Here is a 25,472-nt window from a genome sequence, read left to right as displayed (position 1 = left end):
TGTGTATATGTGTTTAAACACGCAACCAAAACCCAGACTTTTGCTCCACTTCAAATTGCCTGTACAGATTTGTTAGGTAAACAGCATCTATTGATCACTATGGAGCGCTCGAGCTGACAGTCATGCACCGCTATAAGACTGCTTTGAGGATTGCATATGAAGGGGAGACGGCACCTGTAATGAAAAGGAAAGAAAATCCTGCTGTTTTTATATGTATTTCAAAGTGTTTTCCTGCCTAAAACACACGAAAGCACAGAAAGGACTCACATTGAAGAGCGAGAGGCGGCCCCTGGTGGTTCGGCGGTATAGGTTGCGTATAGGGAAGCTCGGCTTTTTAATGTTTATTTGCCACCCTTAAGAGCAAGACTGAATATACAGGAGAAATATGGGAAATATCTTTATGGGATGATAGCGGAATAGACCTGTAAAATACAGGAGAATCCTGGTAAAAACGACAGAGTTGACAGGTTTGGTATTACTGTTTTTCAATGAGCACCATCTTATGTCAGAGAGGGATTCTGTACATACACTCACCACAACATAGCTTAAGTATGAGAACGTCTCGAGAAATGATGTGCATAATTTGATGTGCATGATCCTTAAGCATCTGCATATGTGTATATACTGTAAGTATAGGCATAGGTTTGCAAGACATTGCCAAAGGAGCTTGAAGAAAGTCAGCATTTTTCAGAAATACATTCAATCCTGCAAAAAGTTCCCTGGCCGGTATCCATATATTGACAATGCAATCAAGCATCTTGACCAGTCCTCGCTGGCCACAATACAGCCTGGGACATGTGCGTGCAAACTTGTGATTTATACATTTTTCTTTTTAATTACCTCTGTGTCAAAAATAGGTGAGCGGGTCTACATGGAATACTGTTCAGACAGCAGACAGAGCATTATTTTGTTTCTAAACCATAGAGAACGGAATTAAAAAATAATGTCCTGATCCTATGAAAGGTTTCCATTAATAAATACTCAGCCAATGCATTATTTTACTGACTGGAAAGGGAAGAGTGCTGTGATTTTAATATTTAAATATCTTGTAAGATATGTATGCTGTCTTTTATTATTATTATTACAAAAAAGAGAGAGACAATTCTTCAGAGCCAAAATGTAGCCACTTAAACATAAAACAGCACCTAATGGCTCCTTAAAATTCAAATAAGGCTCTTAGTAATCTTTTTTTACTAAGGAACACTTGGTTCCCCTAAAGAAAACAAGCACCGTCTAACACTCTATTTATAGCAAATAAAGCACAGCAAGGACTATTATCTTAAGTGGTAGTTTGTGTGTGTGTGTGTGTGTGTGTGTTTGTCAGGTAGAACAATGACAAAAAAGACTTCCATAATAAAGTCTAGATGAAATAGCCCCAAAAGTGTTTAGGTAGGTCACTTAAAACGTCTAAATTTGATTGTAACAGTTAATAAACTATTAAACTGTCTTCACTTTCCAGATGCTTTTTAATCTTTATTTTAAACAGTGCATTTATTATTTTACTCTTTAGCTTTTGAACATATTTTAAAAGGTTTTCCTGAAAACAGTGCCCGTTTATCATCCTTGAAAATTAATGGCACTAACTGATGTTTTGCCATTGAATACTATAAAATTTCAGAGATTTTAAAAATTGCATTATGCTATTTAAAGTTTTAATTTTCTTCTGAAGGTGGATTTGAAAAAAGTGTTTTCATAAAATATGTAAAAAAAATTATAAGCAAAAAATCTTTTAAATCACATCCATTTTATATAATAGACTGTTCATTATTCTTAATAATATCTCAGTTTATTAATGCTATAACCTGTATATGTTTTTTTGACTCTCAAAGTGTTAGTAGAAATGCCTTGCATATCATATAAATTACCAAGGACCACATTTAAAGCAAAATAAATTAAAAAATAAAGAAAAGACAGCCAAATGTATCCATTTAAACCACAAAAATGCATATTTAAAATTTTTTTTTGCGAGCAAAATGTGTAAATACACTGCTGTAAAGCACTAAAGACTGATCATTACCCTTAATAATACGTCTGTTCAGTAATGCTGCAACATCTGTATATTTTTTTGACTCTCAAAGTGTCAGTAGAACTGTCTTGTGCCTTATATAAATGACCAAGTACCACATTTCCAGCGAAAAAAAATAAAATAAAGAAATAAAGAAAAGACAGTCAAATGTATCCCTTTAAACCACAAAAACTCATATTCCTAATCTGTTTGCTAGCAAAATGTCTGAATACACTGTTTTAAAACACTAAACTGATCATTACTCTTAATAATACCTCAGTCTATTAAAACTATAACACCTGTATATGTTTTTTTGACTCTCAAAGTGTCAGCAAAAATATCTTGCATGTTACATAAATGACCAATGACCACATTTCCAGCTAAATAAATAAAAAAATAAGAAAAGACAGCCAAATTTGTCCCTTTGAACCACTAAAATGCTATATTCAAAATCTGTTTGGGAGCGAAATGTCTAAATACATTGTTTTAAAACACTAAAAATTACCCTTCATGATCATATGATCATTACCCTTAATGATACCTCAGTTCATGATTGCTGTTGTGCCTGTATATGTTTTTTTGATTCTCAGTGTCAGTAGGTGTCTTGCATGTTATATAAATGACCAAGCACCACATTTCCAGCTAAATAAATAAAAAAACAAAAAAAACAAAACAAAGAAAAGACAGCCAAATTAATCACTTTAAGCCATAAAAATGCATATTTAAGATTTATTTGCTAGCAGAATGTCTAAATACACTGTTTTAAAACACTAAAGACTGATCATAACCCTTAATAATACCTCAGTGTATAAATGCTATAACACATGTATATGTTTTTTTTGACTCTCAAGGTGTCAGTAGAAATATCTTGCATGTTATATCAATGACCAAGCACCACATTTACAGCAAAATAAATAAAAAATGAAAAAAGAAGAAAAAAAAAGACAGCCAAATGTAGCCCTTTAAACCACAAAAACACATATTCTAAATCTGTTTGCGAGGAAAATGTCTAAATACACTGTTTGAAAAGAGAAAAAGCCATACAAAGTGAAAAGAAGAAAGATGACACAAGGTGAATCAATTTCCGGCTCGGACTCTTGAAGGTGCAGACGTGAAGAATTGCTCACACAGGACGACTGAAGGACACCGGCATCAGTGTAACCCTTATGCAAACGCCTGCCACTCTGTTTGACGAGCACTGACACCAACTTTGTATATGCAAACGACAGGCGAGCGTGGTGTGCACACACTGACAGATGCACACACAAACACTGAACTTTCCCCATCCCAGTGTGGTCAAACGCAAACGCTTCAGGTCGCGGACGTACTGCACTTGTATCACGCTGCGTCTGGCTGTCACTCTGCGGTGAAGACAGGGACATATGTGTGTTGATAAAGGCCGGTCTGGCAGAGATGCTCACCTCCTACTAAGAGTGCAGAGAAGTTGATTAACACCCTGCTTTAACTCACGGCTGGCCATCTGATAAACCCGCAGAGTCCAGTTATGAGGGACTGCATGATCCGTACTGGAGCTGTTAATAAGAACATCAGGCTTCTTTTCGGTAATTGCATGAGGTGACTGATGTTTGTGCGGGATGTGCATGTTATAATTTTATTAGTTCAAAATTATAATGTATTGTTATTGGCATAACCTTTTACTGGGTTATTTTTGACTCCCCGAAAAATATAGCTAAACCTGAACAGGTAAGTAAGGTAAGTATGGGCCAGGGGACACGTTGGAAGACTGCATCTCGCGGTGTTGTAGGTGTGCTCGCTGTGTGGCGCACCTTTCGCCAGGGACGCGGTAAGGTGCTTTCGTTGTAGCGTTTTCCATCGATTTCCCCATAGTGGAAGTTTTTCCACATAGCATTGGAGTTCCCCATCCGAAAGGGAACGCTACGGTTACTAAAGTAACCCTCGTTCCCCAAGGGGGGGGATAGAAATGCTATGTACCTTCGCCATAACGATCGTCCCTTAGCTGTTGAGCGTGAAAGTCTCCTCAGCTCAAAAGGATGTCGAGCATTGCACTAGCCGCGTCTTATATACTTGACTGATTGTCATTGACGCCAGCTGTGCATGCTGACGCTGCCAATTCATTTGGTATTTCATTGGCCCGATTTAATACTCTTTCAGATGATTGGTTTCTGACGAAAACCCCATAGTGGAAGGTTTTCCACATAGCATTTCCGTTCCCCCCTCAGGGAACGAGGGTTACTTTAGTAACCGTAGCGTTCATTTATCCTTACTTGTAAGTCGGTTTGGATAAAAGCGTCTACTAAAATGAATAAATGTAAAATGTAAACGTCAAATCTACTTTTTATTAAGTTGTGTCTGTGTAAAAAGGTTGCTGACATAATCCATGGCGAAATCATTTCAACACTGCTTTCCAAACATCCAAACTTTAGAACAGCAGGCTAAAGAAACAAACTCTATTTATATACAATAACATTTAAACTTGCATATGTCACATTGTATTCTACGATTGATAGCAGGACGCGCATTAAAGAGCCGCAATCCACGTCAGCAGAAAATAGCCCACTCTGCGGCTCTGATGTTTTGGGGGAGTGAGCAAATAACAGAAAGAGATAGTAAAACAGTATGAAAGAGAGGGAAAAGAGCAGTTGAAACTGAAACACAAAGCCCACTAGAGACATATCTTCGCGACCCTTAGCAGAGACATGCTGAGACATGCTTTTTCTCAGCCTGCTGTATTGGGATTCCTCAGGCAGAGATGAATGGCCAAAGTCAGTGGCAGTGCTTTGTTGCAGTGAATAACAGAAATGATTTGACAAAGACATTATATCAAAAAAACAGATCTGAAAGCACTGCTGCAGTACCCATCCCACAGATCCATTGACTGCTCCTGGATCAGGCACCGGGAAAAGCTCTGGATTGGGTAGCGTTATATAAAAGACTGCAGAAATGACTAATGACATGTGAGTGGGAGATGGGACTTTACCTGCTGCTTTCTCTGAGGGCGTCGTTGCCTTTGCGCCAGGAGATCGAGCCTCGGGGAGACATTTTGGGCTTGCATTCGATGAGGACGTCGCCACCTTCTTTCACCAAAGTGTGACTCTTCAGCTGGTTCTGGGAGAAATCTGGAGCGACGGCTGAAACCGAAGACACGTTTTTAGCTTTTATTAATAGCGCACGTCAACAGAAAGCACAGAAAATGTTTCAAACTGACAGAGGTTAAACTGTGTCTCATACAGCTATTTTGAATTATACACAAGGACAAGATGTTCCAATTTTGGTGTGTGCGTCAAATAGTGCCCAGAATAAATGAAAATCTCCTACAATAAGATATTTGTGTATATACAATAGATTAGTCAATACTAAAACCAAAAATGGAACTAATATAACAAAATAACTTAAGATCTTGTTTCCCAGCACTGGGTTGCAGCACCCGATTCGAATATTATCACTTGAATAATAACACAATCTCATCTTGAATTAGCGTTTTAATGGTTATCAGCTAATAAATATGGGCCAGTAGGGTCCTTCAGCGCCTACTAGTAGGCTCAGAAAGCTGTTTTCAACCATCCACATGGTTAATTAGCTATAGAGAATTCTCCAGATCAAGATCTGTTGCTGTGATGGTTGCGTTTAGGGTTGGGGTAGAGGTAGACGTTAATAAAATACAGTTTAATGGCAAATTTAATAAATAATATAAGTAATTCTAGTTAACTTCCGTCCACAGCCGTATGTAATCTACAGTTGATCACAGTAATGTAAAAACAGATCAGGATCTGGAGTATACTCTATTAATATAGCTGATTAGCCATGTAGATGGATGATAACAACCTTCTGAGCCTACTAGTAGGCACAGAAGGCCCACACTGGCCTATATCCATAAGCTAATAACCACTGATAAAACCCATTCAATCGAGTGATGACAATCGAATGGGCTAGTTGTGGCTGGATGGGCATGCGCTGCGTAAAACATATGCCAGAATAGTTGGCGGTTCATTTCGCTGAGGCAAAATAAGGGACTATAAGCAAAAGGAAAAGAATAAATGAACGTTTTAAAAATTTGTACACTCCAATAAATATTAGATAATTAATAACAGAAAAATGTCAAGAGAACAATAAGAAAATATTACATTTTATTTAAATTTTGTAGTTTGTATTTTTGTTTATTTTACTTTTTTAATTTCAATGTATTATCTTTCTTTTTCTATAGATATTAGATGATCACACGTATTATTTTTTTTTAGATTAATATAACGGTTTAATTTCATCAAAACATATTGTCTACATTTAAAAAAATATATATATATTATTTTCAAAAGGCAGTGTATTCATTAGTCCCTTTCACACAGTGATACGGGAACTATCCAGAAAATTTCCGGAATGACTTTACCGGTAAATTCAAAAAAGCACTGTTCACACAGGCACGGACGTTACAGAATTTTTCCGGAAAAGACCATTCACACATCCAGTTAAAAATACTGTTAAATTCGGAAATCATTAACCAGTAATGACAAATAAATGGTTGCACTTGTATTTGTAAACATTTGACTACATTACAAACTCTGTGAATGAATAAGTATTGTGAACAACTTTGATGAAAACATATGGAGAAGCACTTTTGCATATCGAAATGTATATAATATGTGCTGGCGCTCACGGGCTGCCTCACGTGCATACGCGATACTTTAAGCAACTGAAGGAAGAAGAGCTTAATGGTAAACAAACAACGGCTTATCATAAGCATCTGTGTAATTATTTACACAGTTGCATTAAAAAGGAACATAGAAACATTATCTGACTAACATCTAGCAGCTAAATGTGTCTGGAAAACTATTTAATAGCTTTTATTTGCATTAACCACACGGATGTGAATGCGCCTTAGTGTTCTGATTGGTTAAAGCAGACATCTCATGTCAGCGCGTTCTAGATGTCTTTCCGGCAATCTTCCTTCTGCGTTCACATTGCACAGCATACCAGCAAATTACCGGTAATGTTACAACTTCTCTTTCCGGAAAATAGCCGGAACGAATTTACCGTTATTTTCAAAAAGGGCCTGTTCATACATACAGACCTTTAAATAGCCCCTTTCACAGATACAGACCTTTCGGAAAAAATTAACGGCAATTTTCCGGAAAGGTCTATATCTGTGAAAGGGGCTATTTATGATGTGCACTGTACTTTTATGTATGCATAGAAAACAAATTAAATATAAGTAAAATGTCTACATTCATGTTTCTGACAACTACTGTGAAAATAAAAAGCAAAATAAGGGTGAAATTATGGTCTGTTGTCATTAAGTGTATCAGATACAGTTGTGCAATTATTTTGACATGTAGTTAACAAAAATAACAATATTAAAGGTGCAGTATGTAAGTTTGACACCCAGTGGTTGAACTAGGTATTTCATTCTTGAATCAAAACAAACGCAAGTGCAGGTTGCCAGATTGAGGATCAAAAAGAGTTTAAGGATCAAACCAAAAGGCTGATTTTAATTGTGTTCTATATAAAAGTAACCACACGCGACATAAGGAATATTTTCCATATTAAAAGAGTTTTTGTCCTAACCAATACCATGAATTGATATTTTAGAAACGACTACTATTTCTTGCAGCTGAACAACAGAAAACTGAAAATGATCACCTCAGGTACATCTCACGTGCTTTAATCAGTGTTAAATGCTAACAATGTGAGTTAGCATGCCATTTTACGTGACATTTATTGCCATACTACTGAAAGCAGCAGCAGATCGTTTATATTAGATCTTGAAGATAAAATAAACTGTTTGATATTGAACTTTACAACTGTGACTCAAAATCAACACATATCATTGATTTAGCATCTACGGGTAATAATGTTAAACAGTTATTATGTATTACATTATAAACCGTACCATTTCATTGGATTGCAGTAAGTGCACTATTCTGTGCTTCTGAATGGCTGTATTTCAATTTCTGTTATGTTTCGTCTGGTGCAAACAGCCAAATTGCTTATCATGCAGTGTTTTGTTGGGACACGGGGTTACAATGTAACCTGCTCACCTAATGTTCACGTTCATAATATTTATATTATTTGCTAATTAGTAACCTCATGTGTAACTCTGAATCTACGTCTCATTTCGAAGTCTGCTAATGTCCACCGGAGGTCGCATTTCGATCACGAGCACATGCTTTAAGAGCCTTTCTGATCGAATGAATGAAACATGCGGTTTTCAAACATGGCAACCCAGGGTGCTGAAATATAATTAGTTAAACTGGCATTGGGTGGGTTAAAAGAACAAAAACAAAGGCAGATGTTCCGGCACATAATGCCCATTTTCAAAGCAGAATAACTGACTTTAGCAATGTTTTTCAGATAAACAAGTATGTTCACTCAGCATGTTTCTTAAATATCTGCAAACATATTATGGTATTTTTATGCTTAAAAGAGTCAAAAACATACAGCACCTTTAAAATAAACAACCATATTAATGAATACAAAAATAACACCACAGTTACTAACTTACATACATACATAAATCTGAACTTAGAAGAAAAAAGTGAAGTTAACTTGCAATTCTATGAAAATTCAGACTTTCGACATGTGAACTACTAATTGATTGAAACAGTCAGATTTTTAAAGTAAAAATGTGACAAGTTATCAAGATGTTTGATTTTGCGATTTAAAGAAAAGTCAGAACTGACAACTCTTATGAGAGAACAATTATGAAAAACAGAATTCTAAGACAAAAAAAATGTGAGATATGAGCTAGTAATTGTCAGATGCTGACTTGCACTTCTCAAATTCTCAGATAGATAGATAGACAGACAGACAGATAAATAGATAGATAGACAGACAGACAGACAGACAGACAGACAGACAGACAGACAGACAGACAGACAGACAGACAGACAGACAGGCAGACAGACAGACAGACAGACAGGCAGGCAGACAGACAGACAGACAGACAGACAGACAGACAGACAGACAGACAGACAGACAGACAGACAGACAGACAGACAGACAGACAGACTGACTGATTGATTGATTTAATACTTTCATAAAATTTAAAACTCATCAATCAACTCATTAGCAAACAATCTTGTGGGTTAATTGATTGACTCTTATAATTATGTCATAGATAAAATGTTGACTCATTGTCAAGCTGTGGCCTTGTGGTTTGCTTTATGCTGTTCATTTTTTCATTTCCCCTTCATATCTACACTATTTCATTCCCTATATCTTATTATGCCAATAAATCAATAGCACACAAAGGACCATTTAAATATTTAACAACAACAATATCTGACAACTGCAGACCATCATGCCTCAGGCTCATTTTTCCCCCTTCATATTTGACCGTAATTACAGGTATTCAGACATGAGGATTAAGGACTATGCTCTCTAATCACTGTACTTCAAAAGAAGACATGTGTACATGGGCCTGGATGATGTAGAAATGAGAGATGGCATATGTGGCACACTTTAATTATCACACGGTCTTTTTCTCCACTAAGAAAAACAAAGGGAAAATGTCATGTCCTTTCCTCTTTCTTTTTTTCTTCTTCCACCTTCCTCACTCAAATGAGCTTTTATTATGATAATTTATCCGGCTCTACGATCTTCACATTCTGTCTTTTAGATGGCACTTCAATTATTTTATCTGCACAAGGGACTGACGATTATTCTCCTGTGAGTTCAGTTTCTTGGCCACTTTGGAGGCTGGATTTTTTATGGCAAAAACAATAAACAAAGAAAGACGTGGGTGAACAGACTGTGAATGTAGATGACAAGTAAACCCAGCTCTGGTACCCATAAAAAAAAACTCTTTCAACAATTTATTATGCAGAAACTATTTGTTCTAAGTCATTTGTAGGTTGATTGTAGAACAAATGCATTTGCTGAAGGGATTTACAAACATTGCTGTGTGTTTGAGCAGTCTAACGTGTAAGAGTCTGGCTCAAACAATGACATCAGCTGGCTTAGTTTAAATGATTCTTTGTGAAGGAAATTTTTTTTTCCTAAAAAATTTAACTTTATTTTTTTAGATGAAAACTGAAGAATGAATCAGACCATTTCTTTGTTTTGCATCCACAAAAAAGGAACAGACACATATGAATAACTTGTTCAACAGAAATACTAAGCTGGTTGAACTGTATCATTCATTCAGGAAGTATACAGTGGTTGTGCTGTATCCTTCTGAAAATTAAAGATATACGTAGCTCACCCTTAAAGATAAAGCTTAAATGAGTGATATTCGGTAATCAGACTATACTGTTTGTTTGCATTTAAAGAATGACTTTTGCTGTTTGTTCAATTTACTTATTAATAAAAGCTGAGAAAATACAATTATTTAGGTTTTTGGGGGGACAACCTAATTGTTTTAAGTTCAATCCACTTAAATTTGTAAAAACTAATAAGTTAATTTAATTCCTTTAAGTTGTTCCAACAAAAATCAATAGTAAGAAACATCATTTTTACAGTGTGTTTTTAATTTACCAACAAACATAAATTATTTTTCAAATATCAGACCATGCTGGTTATACTATATATTTAAATTAACTTAAAAAGACCAACTTCATATGAACAATATGTTTAGGAATGACAGCACAGTGGTTAAGCTGTATGTTTTTAATTCATATACCTCATGTGAGTTATTCATTCAAGAATCAGTAAAAAAGATGTTAAAAGTAATGTACCTATGTTAAACGAAAATGGCTGGTTGGAGCATACACTAACCTACATATTATTCAGCCACAAGAGGGCGCCAAGCTGTCAAAAACAGCACTGTGACAGAATCACATCAGAGGCCTTTATCAGGAACATATAATTGAAATAAAGAGTGTAAGTAAGGAATAAAGTACATCCGGGTGGTTTTTAATCACAGAATAAAGCTCAACATGTTTATTAGCAGATAGATAAATAGCAGAAAGAACCGTCTGGATGTACTTTGTCCCATTTTTTAAAGGGCTACCTGCCACAAAATGTAAAAATTACTTTATCATTTAGTTTAATAAATGTTTAATTCAAAGCAAAGCTAACAGAAACAAAAGCGGCTAAATGAAGCATACACTAACTACATATTATTCAGCCCCAAACAGTCAAAAACAGCATCATGACGGACAATGACGTGAATGTAATTCACGGATGGTCAAAATTATTCTCATGTTATTAGTATTAGCGGTTGTTATCTGCGGATACCATACATTCGAATGGTGTGACCAATCAGAATCAAGTATTCCAGACAGCTGTGTAATAAGCTTTATTAATGCACACATTATTCCATAAAGCAACACCAATATGTAAGTCAAATGCGATTAACCAGGTTTCACTCACCGATAACTCTGAGTTCAGCATTGGAATAGACTTCTCCATACTTGTTTCCAGCCACACACTGGTACATCCCAATATCAGAGAGTGCCAGGTGAGTGATGGACAGGGCGCCATTAATGACCTGCACCCTCTCCTGTAGGGAAAAAAACAGGATATCTCCGTTAAGAGTCTTTTACTGAGATTGCTAATCTGCATAAAAGCACAACGTGTCTGGGAAGGTAAATTATGTCTGGAGGTTGATGGAAACGGTCATAAATCGGAGTGTTCATTACTAATGGGAGACACTGCGTAGGGAGGCTGCTCAAAAACGATGGTAATAAATCTATATGTTTATGAGATGGAAATAAAGCCTCGACTTGTTTACTTCTTAACCAGAGCTGGAGCCTCTGTATTCTGTGGACAAGCCGCTGGGAGGCTGTATGATGTTTGCCATTATAAACAAGCAGGGATAATATTTTAAAGCTGACAGGTTTATACCGTTTCTGCTACGAGATGGAATGTAGTTTGCATGTCTTCTGATGTTAAATAAACTTGTTTGAGGAATAAAGTGTATTAAGAACAACATTAAATGGGTAAATCAGTTTCGAAAGACATCTAAAACACAAGGACACTGCAAGACAAAGGTATATACACTTACACCGATTGAGTCACCTTGGAGAGGATTTAGTTTTCACCTCATGTTTCCTTCCAACAGGCATAAAAAACATTTTAAAGGCTCATAAAAAGACATGGTTCGTATTAAAAATTGCCATGAAAAGAGGCAGAACGCTGTCTGCTGGGCTTTATAATGTCTTCTGTCCTTTCATTTTTCACATTTTGGTCTATACCTTTACTCACTATATGAGAAACAGTTAACTCAAAATAAAAAAATAAAAAAAATAAATAAATAAATAAAAATAAATAAAAAAAAAAGAAAAGAAAAAATAAAATAAAAAAAATAAAAAAAATAAATTTAATTAAATAAATAAATAAAAATTAAATAAAAATTAAATAAAATAAGTAAAATAAAATAAAATAAAAATAAATAAATAAAAGGATAAATAAAATAAATAAATGGAATAAAAAATAAATAGAGCCGAACAAAAAAATAATAATAATAATAATTGATGTTAATCCAAAACAAATTTAACATAAAAGTGATCTAAAACTTCTCTAATTGTCTCTAATTCTCTTAATTGTCTGATTGTCAGACTCTAAATCAAAGTCTACCTCAGCTATTTTACAAAAAATCCTCTCTGCTTCTTAATTACATTAAGATGGTCTTAAGACATTAAGACTATAGTGGACATTTAAAAAAAAATGATATTTTGAAACACAAACAAGGTAACAGCTTTGAAAGCTAAATGCATTGTTTCTGACACTTTAATAAACAAATATATATGTATTAATAATAGTAAAAAACATTTAAAAAGCTAAATTTTACATACTTCTCTCCTAATGAAGAATCTAAGGATCAGAGAATCCTTGTAGCAAACCTATGCCTTTAAGAAAGCAACCATTCATTTCTGTTGTGTATTATTTTTATTTCTTTATATTTATTTGTTCTTCATTTAAATTATTTTATTTAACCATATGATCACTAGTCATTTATATAATTATCATTATACCATTTCATTGATTATAATATTGATTTTTATTTGTCATTTTATTATGTTTTTATATTTTATTATTACTATTTTTCTTATAATTATTGCTTTATTGTTATACAATTGTTCTATATTATCATAAACTAATGACTGTGTGGACTCAAGCAACACTTGTTTTCAAGAGTAAGAGATAAAGAAAGTCTCCACTTTAGGTCTGTATTGTCACTGGACAATGTTGTGAAGCAAATTACTGTTGCTTATGGTATAATATCACTTGTTGGATTTATTGTGGTCATGCGAAGTCTGGGCATTAAATCATACGCAACTAAGATTAATCAAACCCTGCTCTTTCTTTATCAACGTTGCTTTGTCTTCTGCTTCTGCTCCTCTCTGGCTTCCTCAGTCAACTCCCATATTGATAGGAGACTGTTAATTCGGTTAAATACTGGTTAACAGGTTTGGCTATTGGGCGGCTCTGCTGGCTTGTTGTCTGAATACCCAGAAAAACAGATAATATCTGACAGGATCTGACGTCCTGAGCTAGATTTTATTTATCCGATGTAAAGAGTGTGACCGAACACTTCCTTTCAGAATAACTATGGCCATTCTAGTATTTATAGAATTGCGGTTATTCCATGGTGTCACTAAAGTATTAACTGAAGTTAAGCAGTATATAAACAACATCACTTGAGTAATATCTGTGTAAGTGTAATAAAAGGACAAATACATAATACGGTACAAACCAGCCTGTACAGGAAAATCACATGGTGCCATATAGTTGAGAGTGAGGCGACGCTTCACTTTACTAATGTACTAATTAACCATGACATTCCTCTTAAATCAGCAGTTTTGCATGTGGCGGGACCTGAGGGAGGGAACCATCTGCACATCTGCGCTAAAACGCGGTGATTGGCAATGTCACCGCTCAAACTCCGTAAGATCAGGACATAAACCGGAATGCATGACTACAGTTGCGGCAAATCTCATCCTAATGTGCTGCACAGACGTTTCATTTCCAAAGTCTTGATTTAAATCTACACCTTCAAACAGACAATAATACCTCCTTTAGTTCATGCTATAGGCCTCATTACCAGTTGGTAGCTGCTGTAAACACTCTGTTTTATATTAGGTGAAACTAAAAGCTATATTCAGTGCAACCAAAAAACACAATGATATGGGTGAACGAGATCATTGACACGTTTATTACTAGATTAGTCAAGACACGGTTTGTGCCTTGCACGTCATATTCCTTTCTCTCAGTGACTGCAGTGTTGGGGAAAGTGACTTTTGAAAGTACTGTTGTACATTACAATATTGAGTTACTCCCCCCAAAAAAGTAACTAATTGTGTTACTTAGTTAATTTTTATGGAAAGTAATACTTTTGAGGTGCTTTTGCATTACTTTTCTTTAGCTGACTGAGGTTTGATCTCTTTCAGAAATTGCAGCTGTTTTTTCACCTTTTTATAGAGAAGCTCTGCAATTAACAACTACCTATATAACCCACACTGAAAAAATGTAGGATAAAATTATATTTTGAGAACTTTCTGAGCCCAGAGCTAAACATGCTGTATATATAGATTAATGACAGCATGTAAAGTAATGTGTTTGCTACTTTTGCATGTTTTGTGCTATTAATTAAGTAAATTCACTGTCCATTGAGATAAAGATTGCAATAAAGCCTAAGAGTACTAACAAGGATGTAATTTATTAAGGCAAAAACAGATTTTAAACCTTTAAAATGTTAATAACAAAATGAACAGTAAGGCGATAAAAAACATCCCTAAATCAAAATAAAACTTTGAAAATTTAAAATTCTGCTCATTATTGAAAAAGTTTGGCAAAATTTGGATGAGAAACACATCAGAAACCATTTTTTTGCAGCATAAAAGTTTTTTTTTTAATTTATTATTATAGTCTATATTTTTTCATTTTCAAAAAATCTGTAAAATCTGTGCTTCCCCACTATTAAAATGGCCAACTTTACAGCAGAAAAAAAGGTGTTTACAGCCTGGCACAAAAAAAAAGAAAAGATTTTGGTTCATATAGCTAATATTACCCTTCATGACAACTGTCAGCGGGTGAATTTTTAATAACTCATCCGTTTCCTTTATAAGTTATATTAAGTCTGCATAATTAAGGGTGTGGCCACTTGAATGACAGATGGTCGCTGTCATAGCTGATTCCGGCTGATTAGCCACTGAACTCGGCATATTCATCATATTTTTGTTTTGTTTCATGTGGCTTTACACATGTCAGCTGCTTTTTAGAATTGTTTCTTACGTTTAGATAAAATTGCATGTGCACTTAATTGTGCTGACAAACCTTTCAAGTGGCCTCCATTTCCCAGGTGAGTGAAATTATATACTTATATATCAAATCTATAAATGTATTTGGCTTATTTAAGATCATTTATTATTTATAATTTTCTTTAGAACTGTAAAACACTCCAGAATCTGAAATATTAATTAGCTTAAGGCTATAGGATTTCATAAACAACCTTGTATTTACTTACACGGACTACATTTTAAGTGTTTGGAAGTAATTAGCGTTTTCCTCCTGTAGAAAAATGTCATAAGAACAGTGCTTAGTGGCTCAATGTATTACAGCAGTGTTTTTAAAAAACAAAACACTCAATTGATATAGTACACAACCAAACAAAAGTTGTCAGAATACACAAACGAGTCGCAGGTAATGAAGTATAAAGAGTTTCTCCAAAAGAAAAGACCATCTGAGCAAAATGCTAGCAGGCATCTGTAGCTCTGCTCACGCTCCACCTCTTTGCCCTTGTTTGGTATTGCCCAGTCTGCAATGTCACGCGAACAAAAAGGCAATGGTTGGCCACACCTACTTATAGCTTCTATTGCATTCTTCAGAAACCGATGGGTGATGTAACTGATACTACCTCCAAACCTTCACAGTCTATGCTTTTACAAGTTACACTCAACACCAAGCAACTCAGCGAGTGATTTACAAAGAAGAGATTTTCTGCAGGTCACCTTAGCAATAATGCAGAAAGAACATGAAAGGTCCCAATTGATTAAGGGCAGGGAAAATAACAAATGGTATAAGTCAACAACCCATGCTTTCGCTACATCTGTGACCTTTAGTTATACAATTGATTAAAGCTCTGATGTTGACGGTGACATTTGAAGATTGTAATAATTCTGCACTGATTAATTTGTTTAACTGGGATGCATTGAAAATCAACATTTTAGAATCAAAATGTATGATTCAATCAAGGGAATGTTGTGCCCTTGGGACATTAGTCTGTCGTGACACAAACAGGGTGGTATTTTTTTTAACGCACAAAGAGACACGCTTCCAGAAACGTGCAAGGTCTTTCAAATCATTTTTAAAAACCATAAAAAGCAAAAATAAAGAGATTTCACAGCATTTAAAATTCAAGTGCACCTTTTGGCAATTACCTTGGCACAAAAGCATACCTGTAAAACGCTGATCATTATGCAAATTCACTTTTCAAACACAAATTCACTCAACAAATGTGCAAAATCTGCATTAGAAATTATTTCCAGAGGTCCAGAGCAAGTAAATGAATTTTATTAGAGTTTTTAATGCGTGTGTGACTGCAGAGTGTTCTTTTGGATCTCCTCTTTATTAAAGTGCAAAACAATAAAGTGGACAGATTGCTAATTATGCAGCGCTGATAGATATTCTAATCTGGCGGTGTGAAAGATGAAAAAGAATGAGTGACACATGAAGAAAGACAAGAGGCCACGTCTGTGAGCGCACAAACAGGACTATGCACTGCCTCTAAATGAATCGATATCTTTTGTTTTGTTAGTGCCCATATTGGCCAGCTAATTTACATGAAGTTACCGATTTGTTTATTCGCCAGACCATAGTGTAGCTAGTGCCTAAAAATAACTTGACACGCTCAGAGATTGGAATTCTGAGTGAAACACTCTCAGGTTGTATATTACAGGCTGTCGAGACGCATAAAGGTTTATCACCTCTTTCACCATAGTTTAAACGGATTTCAGAGAAAGACAAAACAATAAGAGCTTGTCTGGTACACAGTAAAAGTTTACAAGCCTTCTCCTAATGGCCTTTAAGGAAAAAGGCTTAAATTCTGCTCTTTTAGATTTAATGGAGTTTGTTGAGTATCTCGAATCGTATGTCTATAGCTATGAATGTCCACTCTAAATCAAGTCACAGTAATCATTAGATTCATTTTGCACCTTAAAGGTATAGTTTACCCCAACATAAAACTGTACTCACTCTTTACTTACCCTCAAGTGGTTTTAAAGTCTTTATGAGTTTATTTATTCTGTGCAACACTAAAGATAAATCTGGTTAACACTTTATTCTGATGCTCCATTTGAGTATTAGTAGACTCTCTGCTTAATATCTGCTGATACGCTCCTTCAACAGACATTTAACTGAATAACCCTAACCCTAACCTAAAACTCTACTTCTAATCTAATGAGAAATAGTTGGCATGCAGATGCAATGTAACTTAATTTCAACAAACAGACCATCAAAACTTATTGTGACCTAAATCTGAATACATGTAACCATTTACTTAGAAAGTAGAAAAAAAGTAAAAAAATTAATACTATAGAGGTCAATGGTAATAAACGTTATTTTACAGGTAATTGTCTGCATTTTTATTTTTTTTTTACAGTGAAATACCTGTTGCTTTACAGATCTTTTCTGTAATTAAAAATTCGAACATTACATTTACTGTTGTGTATTTTTTTGTATTACGTTATTTTTCTGTTGTTTAAATAAAGTTTCCTGTATTTTCTTCATTTTTAAAGTTAAATGACACTAACTTTGTTTTTGTTGTTAAATCATGACCAAATGTGTTATTTGTAAAAAGAAATAAAAAATAGATATATAACAGTTTTGTATTTTTTCAAGCTATACTTTTAGAATTTATTCTACGTATCATGCAAATATTTGTTACACTAAATTTCAGTTTATAGTTACATTTACAGTGTTTTATGACAACAGAAATTAATTGTACTTAAGCTTTTTTTAATCCTCCTTTAAACATTTTTTTCTGTTTAAAAAATATGCTAAAAGTGGGACATTTTATGGAATATTTAGAAATTTTGTGCATAATCACACAAATTAATCTGTATAATCAAATTAATTAATCTGTATAATTACAATAATAATCTTTATAATCACATTAATTAGTCTGTATAATTATAGGAATAACTTGCATAATTATAGTAATAATCTTTGAAATAACATAAAAATATTTATATATCATTGTATATTATAAATCTTTATATGTTTTATATTAAAAATAATCTTTAAAATAACATTAATCAATCTTTATAATTACATTTATAAATTATATATTTACATTAATAATTTGAAAATTACTGTAATAATCTGTATAATAACAGTATTAATTAGTAAAGTTTCAGTAATAACCAGTATCATTACAGTTATAATCTGTAAAATTACAGTAACAACTTGTATTTATGGAGCAAGAAATTACTGGTTTTTTTTTTTTACATTTATTTTTTTAGTATTTTTTGGTGTCCCGGCTTTCCAGAAAATTGCATATTTTTTTACGTTTCTTTTTTACAGTGCAAGTAAAGGGTAAGTATATCTGATGACAGAAATTTCAGTTTAGGGTGAAGTAGCCCTTTAAATGTCCTTCATGTGCTTGTGTTTGGTGATGTTTGAAGGTTGTGAACCAGTAATGATGTTTATGCAATGAAGAGCAGTAATGATGATTAGAAGAGTCGTAATTAGCCAGCTCCTCTCCCGCACCTTATTTAAAGTCGACATGAAATCAAAACCGTCCTATTTACTAATTTAATGCACCTAACTGGTCTTATTGTGCAGGATTTATCAGAGCATGTCATTCCAAAGGGAAAAAAACAGTTGTCTTCAATTAAAATAGCTTAAATTGGATTACCTGACCTGACTTTTTCATTTCATTTGAAATCACAGAGGCTGCTGAAGTTTCAACAAACAGTTTCCCTATTTTTCTTGACTCAATAAATTCCCATTGGATAAAAATCAAGCGCCTACATCGAAAATTCACACGATGGAAGTAAAATGGGCTGCAAACATCACTTTCCATCATCTTCAAGCATCTTAAAAATAACTTTGACAAAATCACACAAAAGGAAGTGGTCTGGAATGAAAATGCGTTGGTTCAATCTTTAAAATGTGTTTGGAGAGTATATTGGTAGTGCTTTCCTCTACCTATTGCCATCTTGAGTTTATTGCATTTTTTTGGGGAGGCTATTCCCTCTCATTGCAAGAACAAGTGCAGGATATTTGGAAGCTTTTATGGTCTCAATTTTGTCTCTTGCTATTGTTTCGATAATTCCTGGAGTGGCCTATATAGGAGGTCCACAGGATGACAGTCCGCACTCCAGTGGATTCACTCTGATTTAGGTGGTTATAGAGATGCCATTAAGGAATACACTTTAAAGCGTTGGCCTCACAAGGTTAATAAAGATTGCTGGCAGATTTACTGTGTTGACTGTTACTAAATCACTGATATAACCTAAAAATGAGAAAATAAGTAACACATTTCTCAACATCTCATGTATTTCACATAGCTTTTAAAATACAGTGCTCAGCATATACAAGTACACCCCTCACAAATCTCTCTTTTAAATTTATATTTTAATAGGAAGCTATACAATACTATATTTGTGCATATATATTAAATTAGTACTTAAGCCAAATATTGATCTTACGATAATGGTCCAAAAACTAGTACACTCAAATTTATGTTACAGAAAAATCATTCATTCATTTTCTTTTTAGCTTAGTCACTTTATTAATCAGGGCTCGCCACAGTGGAATGAACTGCCAACTCATACAGTATATGTTTTTATGCAACGGATACCCTTATATCTGCAACTCAACACTGGGAAAGTTATAGAAAAATATGAAATACAAATTAAAAAAAAGAGGAAAAATCAAGAGAAGCAAAAAATTGAAAAAACTAGTTGAAATTTTGTAGGATGTAATTTTTTTTTTGCAATATTTAGCTTAAATTTAATTGTATTATCTTTTAATTTCTAACTATGTTTGGAGACTAAAATGTAATTTAATAAATACTAAATTATCTGTTTAAAAAATCAGTTTTGTTTAAATGCACCAAAATACACTGCCTACATTCTCTGAGAAATGGATAAAATTATTCATTTTCAAAATGGGGTGTACTTAATTATGCTGAGCACTGTATATCATACATTGTTTGTAATTATTTAAATTTCATGGGATAATTTACTCAAAAAACGAATTCTGTCATGATTTGCTCATGCCTTTCAAAGCCTGAATGACCTTCTGCATTCTGTAGATGAAAGGTTATTTGAGTCCTGAATCCTAATCGTGGCTCTAAACAACACTGGACCTCATTGATTTTTATTTTATACCAAAAATCATTAGAATATTATATAAATATCATGTTCCAGGAAGGTATATTGTACAATCTCCTATTGTAGATGAATCAAAACTTTGTTAGAAAGACAACTTTAAAGGTAATTTAATATTGATATTTAGATTTTTTTTTTTTTTTTTACGCTGGTGTTCAAACAGTTTGGTGTTCAAACCTCGAACAAATATTATCATATCATAACAAACCATACATCAACTACACACAAACAAAAAAGATTGGTCCTAATTTACTCACCCTCATCCTTACACCATCAATCCTGTTCTTGGAGATCTAAGTTAAGCTGCAACCTTGATCAAACACACCTGTCTGTAATTAACAAATGCGCCTTCAGATTGGACTTATGCCGCAGTCACATTAGAGTTTGTGTGTGCAAAATACTGTTGTACGCCAATGTGAAAAAGGGTGGGATTAAACAAGATGATGAGACATTAAAAAAGCGAGTAATTGGTCCATATATTAAATATCTGTCCAGAGAGGTCATGTTTTGATCTCACACAATCACAATGCAATTTCGCAGGTCAGAGTTCACCATGCTTGAACTTTCCAACGCAATGAACTGCGAAACTTGTTGCACGAGCTTGTGTTTGTGGTCTGCTGCATTCACATCCATATGAATGTAAGTCTATGAAGAGAAAAGTGCAGCGTGACTGCACCTTTAGTTGGTTTAGTTCTGTTTGATCAGGGTTGGAGCTGAAATTGGCAGGAACGCAGATCTCCAGGAAAAGGATTGGGCACCCCTGGGGCTACACCATGGGACTCATACTCAATTTCTGGAGGGCCGCAGCTCTACACAGTTTTGCTCCAACTCTAATTAAACACAGCTCCAACTAATCAAGATGTTCAAGACTACTAGAAACTATTAAGACTATGAGTTGGAGGTAGTTGGAGTTAAAATCTGCATAGCTGTGGCCCTCTAGGAATCGAGTTTAAGACCACTTACTCTTGCTGTGTCCCAATTAGCATACTATCCATCCTAAATAGTATTTAAAATTAGAATTAGTGTGTCCCAAACCATGGCAAGTTGAAAAGAGTATGCCAAAGGTTCTGGGATGGTTTACTATTTCTGGGAAAAATTTGAAGTGTAGACGTGTCCATACTCTAACTAATTCCCTTTCCGTAAGAAATCCTTCATTGTAAATTTTTTTTTCTAAAATGTAAATTTGTTTTGTCCTTGGTAAAATCATTTTTCCTGTGTAATTGTGACTTATGATAGGTAAAAATGTTTTTCAAAATGTAAATTTATCTCGAACTGTTTCACACTTTTGAATGTTGTTTTGCACTTCCCGGCCACCATATTAAAGAGATGTCCTCATCATAAGATGTCCTTATCATTTACTCACATTCAAGTGATTCTAAAAGAATGATCTTGAAGAATAAAGCATCCTCAAAACTCAAAGAAACTCTAACAGGTGTTAAACAAATGGAGGGAAAGTAAATAATATCCTTTAATTAAAGAAGGTCAACTATTTTTTTTCCCTGAAATTGTGGTCTCATTCATCATATATATACTGTATATATAATCATTCATACATCTTAGTTATTAATTTAGTCATCCATTTATTTGATTCATTCATTCATTTATTTGATTGCTTTATTTTATATATTCCTTATTATTTGTTCTGCTTTTAGTACTTTTTCCATTGTTTAGTCCTAGACTTACAGTAATGGCGTTTCATGAAATGTTCCTCTCCACTGATGTGAGGATATGTCGCTAATTTAAGGTCTTGAGGACTGATGTATAATCACATTTGTTTTATTTGTGCTGTTCATACAATGTATAAGAGCGCACCGAAAGACTAAGATAGAAAAAGCTACGATTCTTTAATAAACCCTGCTCGTTTATTATCATCACTACATCTCTTGCTTATGTTCTTCTCTGGCTTCCTTCCACAGTCAACTCATATATTGATAGTAGGCTGTGAATTCAGTTGAATACTGATTAACAGGTTTGGGTATTGGAAACTGCTGACCTGTTGTCCAAATACCTAGAGAAACCGAAATTTCCTGACAAGATCTGGCATCAGGGGCTTAATTTTATTTATCTGGCGTGGAGACAGTGATCTAATAATGAAAATGTAAATAATGTACAGTTTCTTGAGCAGACCAGCTATTTTTACCTCATAAGACCCCAATACATCAACAATAGCAATGGATATTAATTTTATTTTGCCAGCATGAGTATTTTTTCACATTTAAGGCATCATTAGATGCTGAGTTGCATCTAATGAATCACCATGTTTTCAGCTTAAAGTTCTCTTTTAAAAAGTCACCTACATCCAGTGCTTTATTTGCAAATGAATAATACCCGGAACAAAACCAGGAAATTAAAGTAACCGTGACCGACGTCCACCAATCAGTTTCAGTTTACCCAGAGCTTGACATCATTAAACGATAATAGCACAAAAAAAGAGCATCACATTTCTGAACGGTCTTTAATTATTTTGTGCCATTTAACATTAAAGGTCAGTCATGGATAATAAAAACATGTAGCTACAAACATAAATCGTATGAACAATCATTATTCAGTTCATTTCACGTTATGTGCCAAAGAAATAATTAAATGACACACAGTCTAATCTTTGAGAAGAGCCCACAGTTACCTCTTCTGTCATGTTTTCTGGCTGACTTGAGATTGCTTTGTTTCTGTCTCCTGCTATCCTGATCCATTCACGCAGTTTCATCTTCTTGAGATCTCTTTTGATCAGGCTCATTATTAGATTTACTCTTAGTTTAAAAAAATTAATACATGCGTGATTGCCTTTTTGTCATTTTGAAAATAAAAATATTATTTAGGTTGGCCACTATGCCATGATTTTTTTTGGCTGCTCACGACACAATCACCAACCGATGAGAGTGATTGTAAATATAAGGAAGCCGATTGGCTATAAATATTGTTGATGGCCATTAATAACGTGACTTTTGCTTTAACTTGCGCATGGTGACTACCATCATATTTGTGACATTTTCCAGAACAGGATACATCAAGATCTGGCTCAAATTAAGCACTGTCTACATCTTGCATGGTCTAAAGATCAGTACATTAACAGCAAATTTACACTGTAACTGAATTTCACTTTAGTCTTGCATTTAAATTCTAGTCTGAAATTCTTATCATCACTCATTAGCAGTATCTGCACATCTGCTACAAAAGTCTGTTGACCGTCCTCAAATCTCAGAGGTGAACTGACCTCAGTGGGCTCCAGGTTTTCTCCATTCTTCATCCACCTGTACGAGGGTTTTGGTTTCCCCGTGGCCTTGCATTCCCACACCAGAGAGTCATCGATGGGCTTCTGCACATCCTGCGGCTTCTCAATTAACTGAGGCGAGGCTGAAACAACCAACAGCAGAGGTAATAATGACTACACAGAATTACTTTAACCTTGATTATGACCTGTTACGTGTCCTTCAAAAGCAGACTAGCAGTACATTCTGGAGCCATGAACTGTGGGGAATGGTGTGATGTAATCACAATAATGACACATAAGAAAACAACATTATTAGTAAGGGCGAAGCAGACGCAGGCCAACTGATTCACATTTCCTCTTAGATGGGTGAACGGGAAGAAAATCACATCTAATATATTGGTATTGTCTAAAAGCTACTGCCATAAAATACTTCAACCAGTTCCATTATGGTAAATTATGGCTTAATTATAAACAAGCTCTATTGATCTTTATCTTTTAAATGCATGTAACTCAAACCTAGTAAATTATTGACCAACAATGCATTCAGAGAATCATTTATAGGTGTTTCTTTTCCTGAAAAGAAAGAAAAAAGATGGACAAGAAGAGGTAAAATTATATTAAGCTAACAATTATTCATTCATTCCTTCATTTTCTTTTCGGCTTAGTCCATTAATCTGGGGTCGCCACAGCGAAATGAACCGCTAACTTATCCAGCAAATCTTTTTACGCAGCGGATGCCCTTACACATCCATACACACTCATAAACTACGGACAGTTTAGCTTACCCAATTCACCTATACTGCATGTCTTTGGACTGTGGGGGAAACCGAAGCACCCGGAGGAAACCCACGCGAAAGCAGGGAGAACATGCAAACTCCACACAGATACACCAGCTGACCCGGCCGAGGCTAGAACCAGCAACCTTCTTGCTGTGAGGCGACAGCACTACCTACTGCGCCACTGCGCCACCCAAGCTAACAATTAACAATGTAAAAAATGCTTTAATGCATCAATGACTGCCAAATGTTCCAGCAACACTGTTTCTTTAACTATGTTCTTTAACTATGGTCTTTATTAAAATGTTGTAAGCCAAGATATCAATTAAATTTAAGCTTATTTGTATAGCACTTTTCAAAACTGCTCTACAGAAGGCACACATTACAATTAAATTCGGAAAAGTTATGTTTATTAGTTACCATAAATTTATTAGTTACTAATAACAAACCAACAATCTGAGTAAAAATTTGCAATATATTTAAACTTTGATTAAAGTTCATTAAAAATTAAAGCTGACAAAAAGACAATGGTGGCAAAAAAAAAAAAAATGCTTTTAAAACAGATATTTTTAAATCCTTTATTACTTCATGGCTTAAATAATTAAAAATTTAAAATATAGATATAATATTAATAGAAAATATAGCACACCGACACAATAAAACAATACAATAAAAAATAAAAATGCGAAATTTTTTTTTTTTTGGTGTGATTTTTTCACTGTTACTCTGATTGGTGGATTTTTTGCATAGCATCATGGGTAATGCAGTTTTTCTGTACTAACCTCACTATTAAGCTGCTAGTTTTAAATTAGTTTAATTAATGTGAACAGAAGGGTTCAACAAAACGTATCTATTCGGTTAACACCTTCAGCACTGACACAGTAGGTTTGTTTTTCCAGAGGCTTATCATCTAACAGTAAAAAATTATATATTTTTTTTCTGTAACTGATTTTATTTGATAATGCAGCTACTGTGCTTTTACATTCTGAAAACTTCATAAATAATTCATTCTTTTGAGTCTACTTTTTGCAGTGAAGCATTTGATTTGGTTCACAGTAATGGAAAAAGGTAAACAAAGATAACAATAAACAATTTTATTCATTCATTAATTTTCCTTTTGGCTTAGTCCCTTTATTAGTCTGGGGTCGCCACAGCGGAATGAACCACCAAATTATCCAGCATAAGTTTTATGCAGCAGATGCCCTTCCAGCCACAACCCAACACTGGGAAAC

The 25,472-nt window shown here is 34.4% G+C and overlaps 1 protein-coding gene across 11 annotated transcripts in view; it reads right to left on the bottom strand.

The window, feature by feature from the left end:
• cntn4 (contactin 4) overlaps positions 1-25,472 on the bottom strand; it is a 430,281-nt gene that overhangs the window by 98,387 nt on the left and 306,422 nt on the right. For all 11 annotated transcript variants that reach the window (XR_015492869.1, XR_015492870.1, XM_087256006.1 and 8 more), the window contains 3 exon segments: positions 23,468-23,607; positions 11,291-11,420; positions 4,965-5,115 (listed from right to left, as the gene is read on the bottom strand). Coding sequence is in view for 9 of the 11 variants with exons in the window: in XM_087256006.1 (XP_087112132.1) it covers positions 4,965-5,115; positions 11,291-11,420; positions 23,468-23,607 (421 nt within the window). In the remaining 2 variants the exon portion in view is untranslated.

The sequence above is a fragment of the Danio rerio genome, chromosome 6 (genome assembly GCF_052040795.2).
Source record: "Danio rerio strain M-AB ecotype USA chromosome 6, GRCz13ab, whole genome shotgun sequence".
Taxonomy (NCBI): domain Eukaryota; kingdom Metazoa; phylum Chordata; class Actinopteri; order Cypriniformes; family Danionidae; genus Danio; species Danio rerio.
This window is presented reverse-complemented; position numbering and strand designations above follow the sequence as displayed.